Genomic DNA, 10,706 nt, shown 5'->3' with positions numbered 1-10,706 from the left:
TGAAATCAATATGAAATTTGTCGATAAATCGATTATGAGTTGATCTAAAAACTACAATCACGCTACTTCAATCTATAGGAGTGAGTTATATTTGAAATCAATTTGGGGTCGATCTGGAAACTACAATCTGTAAGAGTGAATAGATCTATTGAGTTGGATTGAAAGGAGTTCTTCAGTGACATGCAAATGCAAAAGTGCAGACAAGAGCCCTATAATCGATGCTTTGATACCATGTTAGTAAACATAAATCCTAAGAGAATTAGAAGGAGAAGACGAAAAAGCAAAAATAATACTACTGTTCAAATAGTATTTTTTTTCTCTTTTTTGTTGCTTGGGTAGGTCTTCTTGACCTATCCATCAAAACTAAATAATAATAAAAAGTTGCATAAGGGGAGTTTGCTCTTCAATACACCACTTTGTGTATCAGACTTTTTATATCTTCCACTTACATTAAAATACTTCATTTATTCAAGGAAATGATTCATCTATACTAAGTGAAATTTAGAAGTCTTGAAAAATATATATATATATTCCAAGAAAAGAAAATAAGGAAGAATGTTGCAATTACTTGCTACCTGCCACTTTCTTCTGTAATGGTGACATTGTTTATCGTGCACATTTCTTGGCTAGCTAAGGATAAACCAGATTCTATTGTGAACCCAGGTTGTATTGGTGTAGGAAGTTGTGTGGTATCCATGCCTAGCATTTGAACTATATTAGACATTGTTGGCCGTTCTGCTGCATGTTCTTGTACACATAGGAGACCTACATGGATGCATCTCAATACTTCTGAGGCAGAGTGCGATTCTCTTAGTGTTGGATCCATCAATTCTATTTCCTTTCCTTCGTTCCATAGGCGCCATGCCTGAAATAATATCGATCCCATCTCCTAAGATTATTAAAATTAGTCATAAATAAATAAAAGGATCCCATAAGTTGGAGTATAAACTTACAAATCCAACTAGGCTTAATGATTGTTCTTCGAGATAAAATTGGTTAATTCTCTTCCCGCTCACGATCTCTAAAAGTAATACCCCAAAGCTGAAGACATCAGATTTCTCGGAAAATCTCCCTTCCATGGCATATTCTGGGGACATATAACCACTGCATTTTACCATTAAGGACTCAGTGAATTGATTAAGGAAATGAAAATGGTTCAAACAGATTAGTTTCAGCCTTTTTTATTTGTTTCAATATTAAGTAATTAGAAGGATCAAAATGCAAACTAATTAAGCAGGAATTTTAGGCTATCAAGAAACTAAGACTTACTATGTTCCAACAACCCTGTTAGTGTTTGCTAGAGTTTGATTTCCTCCGAAAATCCTTGCCATGCCAAAGTCTGAAATTTTGGGATTCATCTCATCATCCAATAGAATGTTTCCTGCTTTCAAATCTCGATGAATAATTTTTAATCTTGAATCTCGGTGTAGATAGAGAAGACCTCGAGCGATCCCTTCAACAATGTGGAAGCGTTTAGGCCAGTTCAGTTGCCCTTGTTTAGTTGGATCTGGTCCATTTTTTTTTTGTCCGTTAGACTATATTAGCAAAAGTTGAATTGATTTTGGAAATTATTCATATATAGTAACCATACCAAAAAGAAAGGAATCCAAGCTTTTGTTGGGCATGTATTCATACAGTAACATCTTCTCTTCCCCTTCGATACAACACCCTAAAAGCCTAACTAGATTCCTGTGTTGAAGTTTGGATATTAATATAACCTCATTCTTGAACTCCTTCAAGCCTTGTCCAGAGCTTTTGGATAGTCTTTTCACTGCTATTACTTGTCCTCCTTGTAGCATACCCTGAAATAACAATAAATTTATATAAGTTATTTTGAATTGTCTACTACCTCAAATTTTATTAAATATAAGACTACATCACCTTGTAAACATGGCCAAATCCCCCCATTCCAAGCTTATTTGCATCTGAAAAATTATTTGTAGCATTTGCAATTGCTTCGAAGTCCAATAATGCTAGATGTGGGGTGTTTCCTTGCTTCGAACTCTCTATAGGTATTTCTGCTTCTGTGGTGTCTTTGCAATTTTTAGTAGTTCCACTCAGATCAAACAGATCCTCTATTTGTCTTTTTGTTCCTGAGTTTTGGAAGTCAAAATATTTCTCATTTCATGTGAACAAAATTATTTTTTGTTCATAAGATTGATTTACTGAAAAGATGTGAAATGAGAAGAGAAAAAGCATCAAAATACCTACATATAACAATTACTAAAGGCGACATACAACATTGTTCCAACTATCTATTTATGTTGATAAAACTATGGAAAAGATTAATTGAGCAAAGGATACAAATGACACCAACTGGTTGTTAATCACCTAGTACCGATTTCACTCTTATCACTTAACAATCCACCTAGCACTCTCATAACGTGAAAAAAGTTATATTTGACAGCCTAAGGCTGTTGAATTTTTCATTGTCAATTGTTTTTTGACGGACCAAAACCGTCAAAGTAATGGAGGATGGGAGAAATTTGATGGCTTTAAGCCGTCGAATTGGAGAACATAAAAAATTTCAACGACCATGGGCCGTCAAAATTTAGTTCCGAAAATTTGTGGGCTTTGGCCCATCGAATTTTCTTTTCAAAATTTTTAGTTTTCACGTAGTGTCTATTGGTATGATTGCACTAAAAAAAATTGCAGAATGGAATAAGTAGAATCAAGGTCAAGTACATGGCGATAAATTTATCACAAACACTAAAGATGGGGAATATCCAGTAGAAAGTTGATTGATTATAAATGCCCAAAGAGACCGCTTTCAATTTGATTGCCCATAAGATCGGATTTGGATAGTTAAAAAGGAGGTGCTAAAGTGCGTGTGATTGATGTATGATAATCTAATTAATTAAAAAGAGCCTGTATAAGATGATACTAAGGACTATGCTTTATGAAGCGTAATGTTGAGCAGTCAAATATGATCATATTAATAGATTGAGTATAGTAAAGACGATGATATTGGATGTGATTAGTAGAAAGACTAGGAAAAATAAAATTAGACTGAACATATTTGAGAAAATATAGGAGTGGCTCCAATAAATGATAAATCAAAAGTAAAATTATAGTGGAAATGAATATGAAATCACTTTTAATAACATAAGACATGGCTTTAGATATAATGGAATGGATGAATAAGATTCATTTTTCCAACCAAAAATCCTTGGGGTAGTAAGGCTTTGCTTTTTTTTTTTTTTTAAGCAAGGTATCCGGGCCTCTTAGAGTTCTAGACTAATCCTCTAGATAGGTGCCATCCCTCCTCCACACGTACTAGGAAATTTCTGAGAAAAATACATGAGGGTGGCCTTAAGGGGGGATTTCGAACTAAAGACCTCTGCTTCCTTAGGCATGGCCATCTCACCAACCATTTAGAGTGTGTTTCATTGCAAGAAAAATATTCTCTTGTAGACACCCTATTTTTGCATCTACCTAATTCGACAATTTGCCACCTGGTTATCGTGAATTCCTAATGATGATCGCAAAGAATTCGAAGGCTTCAGAGTACTGTTTTTGACATTTCCCATTCTCAATCTTTTCATCTCCCTTACTCGTTACGACTCAAAATAGAAATTTACGTACGATTAGGATCACTACACCTTACACCCAATTTAGCAAGCATGTACGTTTAGGTTCGCTACACAGTTCGATAACCTAAAAACCTCACTCCGCTAGGAAAACATGACTTTCAAACTTAAAAATAATCATGTCGGGACTGAAAGAAACTTCACGCTAAAATTCGAAAAAATTTACAAAAATTGACAAAATGACGAAAATACCCCCCATAAATTTTGGACTTCCGAAAGACTTCAAAAATACCTCTATTGCACTTAGAGCATGATTTTGAATCTAACAGGACCAAATCGATGAAAATGGAGAAATTTATGAAAAATTATAAAAATGACCGAAATGCCCCTCAACCTTTAAACTCAACTTAGAGATCTCGATCCTTAGGAAAATATAATAAAAATTAAAATCAAATTAAAAATTAAATAATTGAAACTTAAAATTTAATTCAAAATTAAACAATTAAAATCTAATTCAAAATTAAACAATTAAAATTTAAAATTGAATAATTAAAATCTAATTCAAAATTAAACAATTAAAACTTAAAATTAAATAATTAAAATCTAATTCAAAATTAAACAATTAAAATCTAATTCAAAATTAAACAATTAAAAATCTAATCTAATTCAAAATCAAACAATTAAAATTAGAAATCAAAATAAAATCGACGAACGAATTAAAATTGAAATCAGACTCTCACCGACCAATTAAATTGAAAGTAAAACTCAACCACAAATTCAAATTGATCGACAAAACTAATAAATCAAATGGCCGATTAAAACTCAAACTAAAAATTGAAATCAAATTTAAACCAATAAATTAAAATCAAAATTAAACCAATAAAATTCAAAACAAATTTTCTAAATCAAAACAACCAAAATTAACCAATCAAGACGTAAGCATCGAAGAATTAACGAACTACGAGTAGTGTGGGATCGCCCCACCGTCATTCTCCTAAAAAGGAATAAAAAAAAAGAGAAGAAATATACGTATTAATTGAAAAAAAAGGAGAAAGAAAATCAAAAAAATTAGAAAGAAAAAAAACTGAAATAGAAATACGTTTCTATTTAAAGAGAGACGTCTCTCTCTAGAAAGGAGGCTGGACTTAAGACTTCTTCTTCCTTCACGTCATCTCCAACGCCTCTCGCTCAACTCTCTCTTCTCGGGGCTATTCTTGGATGTTCAGACCTGCCCCTTCAGCTGAACCAGCACCCACCTTCATTCCCTCTATTCTTCTCCTCAGCTCTATCTCAACTTCATCATCTTTTTCTTCCACTTGTTCTTCCCTGTATCAACACAGCCACTGAAACAGTCCATTTCTTCTCCCAAAAACGCCCCCTACAGCACACCAGTTGACTCTCTTCTTCTTCTTCTTTCTCATTCCTCTCCTTCACCTCTCTCACGTCCCTCTCACCTCTCTCTCCCATCCCCGCAACATAGTCCATTACAGCCATTGCTGCAGCTACTTTCCTTGCTGCCCAACGCCTAGCCACCTCTCTCTCCTTGTAAAAATGTCTCCTCCTCTCTCTATTGGTTGCTGTACCAACGCCCAATATTGGCCCAGTCGTCTCTTATAGCTATCATCTTCAACTGACGTTCCAATAGTCATCTCATTCAACCGTTATCCTCTTCATACATACGGATGCTCACGAGCCTTTGATGATCGTACCTGAAGGAATCAATTTTTGACATCTCTCTATAAGTAAGTCGTTCTTTAATTTTTGTATTTATTTTTTTATTACTTACTTTTGCATGTTTATAGGATTATGGAGATATTTATTTTATATATTTTTTTAGGCTTTTTATATTTTTTCATAGAGGTAGGACTAAGAGAGTATTTTTTTTTTTTTTTAATTTTACGTAGTTTTTATAATTTTTTTTTCATATTGATAAGATTATGATAGTTCTTTTTATGTATTCTTTTCTATATTTTATTCCTTCTTTTTACGTTTTAGTGGAATTAGGAAAATCTGCTTCTTTTTGTATTATTTTTCATTATTTATTTATATATGCATATCAATAGGGTTTGTCGAATATTTATTTTGTATATTTTCTTCATTTTTTTTTATTTTTTTATTTTTTTCTTTTCATTGCATGTCAATAGTATTAGGAGACTATATTTTATGTATTTTTTTATTTTATTTTTTATTTTTTATTAGTTATTTTTGCATGCTGATAGGATTAATAAAATGTTTCATTTATACTTTTTTTATTTTTTATTTTTTATTGCAAATTGATAGGATTAGAGGAGTATTATTTGTGCATCTTTTTTATGAGTTTGTGGTGGTATGGTCTTTGTGTTTAAACATGATGGTTCCATATGATTTTTGCTATAGATTTGTGACGAATTGATGATGAGTTTAAAATGTTCCCATGTGATTAGTATACCCCTTGACTTGACAAATATGCGTGTTGTCGAATGATAGTTATTTGGACAAAATCAAAAATCATATATGCATGCTTGTTTTGGTTAATTTAAGGATTCATGAACATGAAAATTTTCCTGTGGATATTTCTTTTTAGCTTGGAAATTTTTTGTAATAATATTTGTCAATTTCCAATTTGTTGATTCCTGACAAATCCATAATCTTCTAATTTGGGACTTCATTTTTATATAATTCTTCTTTTAGAAAATTATTGGTGAATCGTTGGAAGACTCATATTCAGAAACTTTCTAACATGAGATTGCATAATTTTTTCTATTTTAGGAGAATGTATATTCATAGATTTCTAATTTAGAAATTTCATATTTCAAAAATTTCCCAATTTAAAATATTTCGCATTCTTATATTTAGAATGTTCAAATTTAGAAACTTGCATTTTTGGAACTTTATACTTTTGGAAAATGTATCTTTTGAAATTGCTAATTTGGAAAATTTCAAATTCCTGATTTAGAAACTTCAGGAGTTTCAATTTAGCAGTTTCTATCTTGGACAACTTGGAAAATAATTGCAGGTGGAATTTCTTGATTGATTCAAGATCATGGGACTAATTATGGCTTTTTCAAATCCTTATGTTTTTGTGGAATTCAAAGTATAATCATGTAACAGTTGGGATAATTTGACCTTAGGATTTGTTTGACAAATCCAACATAAATTGATGATGATGATTGGACTGCAATCTTGACCGTAGTCTTTGTATGTTGATCATAGGATGATTTTGGATCGTAGTAGAGACCGATCATCTTGATCTGGTGGGTTCGGTGCTTAATACCTTCAGAAACCCGTAATCTGACCCCTTACCTATAACTTTGATCCGTGGACCGACTCATATCCATTTGGAGTTATTTATGGTTCCTAGACCTAAAGTAGGTAGCGACTATCATTTCTCAAAAGTCCCCCATTTTACAAATCGGACCCATATCCACTATTTAGTGCAGAAGGGTCGAGACGATTTCATTTCTTAACAAATTGTTTGTTGGTTAAGTGATGTATTGGCAAATCCTTTTCTACTATTTTAACACATCATGGAAAATCACGTAGAAAATGTCTTTCTGCTCTTTCATTTAAATTGAGTTGTATAAGTTTTTTTATTTTTTGAGTAAGTCTAGTCTTACTAACTTGGTAAGATTTCAAATCTTACAAGGGTCATTAAACTCACCTTGTGGTATCCAAATGAATGATATGATGCCATAGGGATGTAGAGTGCAAAATTCTACGAACTTTAAAAAGAATAAAAATCATTAAATTTTTTTTTTTTTTCACCACTGAATTTTTAATTTTAATTTTGGAGTTTGATACCCATCCATTTTAAAAACTCTGGATCAAGTAAAAAAAAATTATTTTTTTGAACTTGTTTTCTAAGATTTGAGTTTTCCATGAAATTTATAGAGCTATGGTGTTGGATTGCCAGCTTGGTAATCTTTTTGAGCTCAATGACCCTTAATAAGATTTGAAATTTTACTAAGTTATTTGTAATTTAAAATACTCTTAATAAGATTTGAAATTTTACTAAGTTATTTGTAATTTAAAATACTGATTAATAGACTTTGAATGATTATATGTCTAAAAAGGTATTTTTAAAATATAAAAAAACTAACCAACTTGATTATAGTTTATTGGTCACAATTTCTGATTTTTTACCACAAAAATCTTGTTTATATCAAGTTTAAACAAAAAAAAAAAAAATGAGGCCATTTTTCCCCATTTTTATAATTGTTTTGCAATCAAACACCTTTAAAAATAAATTTTAACTGCAAATGATTTTTTCTTAGAGTTTGCCGTTCACTTAAACACTCCCTTAAAGTGATATGTATGTGAATTTGTGAAATTTCCATAGAAAAAAAAAAAGCACCTCATGTAGGCACACAATTTGCATGTATTTCGAATTTAAGGAAAGATTATAGGTCTCTAGGTCAACTATTGGAAGAACTATATGGATCCATGTCCAAGAGGATTTCGACATTCATATGCACGTAGAAGTTTGAATTTCACAATTATCAACAATGCTAGCTATAAATTCAAAATTTTAAGGGGGTCTCACCATATAACCCTATTTATTTATGGGTCTTGTTAACATGTGCCCTGAGGGCTGACCTTAAAAGTGCAATAAATACATATCGATGATGCTCTTTTAAAAATCCTTTTTAATCCAAATACCTTAGATGTTTATTCCCAATAAATAAGGGCACACACTAAATGGAAATAAATAAACAGCCACACCTTACAGTGCAATAAATGTGTTTTGGAAATTAGATTTTATAATGGAAATGCCCTTGAAAAAATCTTTTTCTACCAAAATTCTAAAGAAAAATTTATTTTTAATCTTCTTTAATGCTGAAACCTAAATGTATAAGGAAGTATAACATCGTAATAGATGAATGTACCTTTTCTTTTATTCCTCGTACGCCATCGCCAGATAAGCGTCAAAACAAGAACCAAGAGGGCTAAAGTCCCTGCAACAGCACCTATAATAACCCCAGTATTTGAAGCCTTTTTTTTCTTCTCTCCGAAACTCCGAAGCTCAGAAGCCGCAAATCTGAGATAGAGATCTTCTCCACCATTATCACCATTTGAGAGTTCTTGCACATTCAAAAGATCACCACTCCACACTGAACACGCACCGCTTCCATAAGAATAAGCACTGCAAGAACAATTGTTTATGTCCAAGCAAGCCAATTCACACGCTTTGGCACTCCCAACTTCCAAAGACTGCCGATTTTCAGGCAATTTCCTGTTGGACTGGGATAAAAACCCGTCTTGCACTCCACACTGCAAAGGGGTTCTCCTCACACAACCAAGAGATCTATCACTCAGATTCCAATCTTTGGAGCGTGGTTCAAAGCCTTCCAAACATTGACAGTAGTTTGAATTTGCTTCGTCGCAGCTACCGAAAGGCCCACAGATAGCATAAACATCACATTTAAGTTTCGGTTGAGACCAAAACAAGTTCCACTCCTTCGTCTCCGGCAACCATGACAATTGCTGGACTTGACCCGACAAACCAAGCACAAATCTAGAGATCATAAAATTCTTATAAAGATTATATGTGAAATAGTTTTCGTTCTCATTCGTAATATAGCTGAAATTTTCTCTCATCTCGGGAACACCGCTGAAAATTTGCCCATTCCATGTTCCACTAGTCCAATACCGATGATTCCGAGACTCGTTCCATTGTATAACATACTGACTAGTTCCATCAGGGTCCAATTCTATAGAAAAGAATCCCTTAGCAGGATTTTCTGAACTTTTCCATGAAATAAGTTGCATTGATTTGTTGGTGTGTTTATTAAAATTAAGCTTACCACCCGGAAGCCATGTATCCGTGGGGTAATCGAAACTTTGCCAAATTATATCAGATTTCTTCAATCCATTTCTCAAAACAAGATTTCCATCATCCCCTAGAACTACTTCAGAGGAATTCAAGGTGTTCGAGGTCGAATTAGTGGACCAAATAGTGATTTTGGACTCATTTAGAAGGACTAGATTACCATTTTCTAAGAGTTTCAACTCTGAAGAAGATGGGTCTTTGAGAGGGTTCTCTCTGTTTGCAACCCAAACAACTGTTTGAACTGTGACCATATTCGTATTGTACCAGATGCCTATGTAGTAGTTGAGAGACTTACCTGGTGTGAAGAAACCAAGGACAAAGTTTTCACCTTTAGAGACTATTGTTTGGTTTCCAGTGAGAGATTGACCAGTAGAGATGGTGTCAGCTGTAACAAAAACATGGGTTTTTGAAGAGAAGATGAATAAGAGAAGAAAAGGAAAGAACCATGGATTGTTCCATGTATCCAACATCTCTGCAAAAGTTAGCAGAGAGACAAGTCTGCCAAAAAGATTTCAGCTTCAAAGAAGATGAGAAGAAGAGAAAGGGTCTTGAATGTTAGATGCGTCGCAGGTCATGAGAGACAGAGACAGCCTGAGCTACAATTACCTCGTCTCAACAGCTGTTTTTGTCTTCTATTTCAAGGTCTTAACTAAGTTAGTATATCTTTGTTAGATATGTGCCCCTTGATTTCTTTGAATTATTTAAGCTTATATTTTTGAAAAAAGAGCGTTACTATTTCCACGACAATTTTTACTAATGCCCAACAATTCCTATATAAATCACCAGAATTGCATACAATTAGTGTGGTATTAGTAAAAATTGGTGGGGCAGTAGCAACTCTCAAAACAATACCCACAAATTTTGAGATACTCTTTGATTTTGCTATAAAAAATTAGAGGTATCCCAAGCTTTCAAACATACACTTTAACTTCGGTTTTGAGTAAAAATTTGTTTGTCCTTTACTTTTAGGACAAAATTTTGTAGGGTCCAACAAATATTTTGGCAAAACATTTTCAAAACATGGGTTAGAGGTTTTGGAATGGGCTGATTTTTGGTGAGGAGGATCTCTACAGCGAGGAGATCATCCTCACAAAAAATCAGCCCATTCCAAAACTTCTAGCCCCAGTTTATAAGTTGAAAAATTGTGAACCATTCATTTTTTGTAAACTATTTTTTTTGGGATTAGAAATTTTGGAATGGGCTGATTTTTGGTGATGATGATCTCCTCACCGTAGAGATCATCCTCACCAAAAATCAGCCCATTCCAAACCTCTAACCCATGTTTTGAAAAATATTTTGCCAAAATGTTTGTTGCTAACATTTCCCAATTTTGTATCCTCATCTTCAATTCTTAAGATTTTACCTCC

General features: G+C 33.1%; 1 protein-coding gene across 1 annotated transcript; it reads right to left on the bottom strand.

Moving 5' to 3' along the window:
* Positions 1–341: 341 nt before the first annotated feature.
* LOC147387429 (receptor-like serine/threonine-protein kinase SD1-8) lies at positions 342–9,971 on the bottom strand. The gene is made up of 6 exons (XM_086420005.1): positions 8,396–9,971; positions 1,882–2,093; positions 1,592–1,802; positions 1,270–1,507; positions 954–1,104; positions 342–865 (listed from the first exon to the last, which is right to left on the bottom strand). Exons 1-6 carry the CDS (start codon positions 9,807–9,809, stop codon positions 572–574), a joined length of 2,520 nt encoding a protein of 839 aa, XP_086276131.1. The 5' UTR covers positions 9,810–9,971; the 3' UTR covers positions 342–571.
* Positions 9,972–10,706: the final 735 nt, after the last annotated feature.

Source organism: Akebia trifoliata, chromosome 13, assembly GCF_017979445.1.
Source record: "Akebia trifoliata isolate Shusen 1 chromosome 13, ASM1797944v1, whole genome shotgun sequence".
Classification (NCBI taxonomy): domain Eukaryota; kingdom Viridiplantae; phylum Streptophyta; class Magnoliopsida; order Ranunculales; family Lardizabalaceae; genus Akebia; species Akebia trifoliata.
Note: the sequence above shows the minus strand (reverse complement) of the source record. Positions and strands in the feature narration are given on the sequence as shown.

Excerpts from the sequence above, each read along its gene's own strand:
- LOC147387429 (XM_086420005.1), bottom strand. The coding sequence starts at position 9,809 with ATGTTGGATACATGGAACAATCCATGGTTCTTTCCTTTTCTTCTCTTA. Across the intron at positions 1,803-1,881 it reads GATTTGGCCATGTTTACAAG|GGTATGCTACAAGGAGGACA; the intron begins GTGATGTAGTCT and ends TTGTTATTTCAG. Across the intron at positions 1,105-1,269 it reads AACAGGGTTGTTGGAACATA|TGGTTATATGTCCCCAGAAT; the intron begins GTAAGTCTTAGT and ends GGTAAAATGCAG.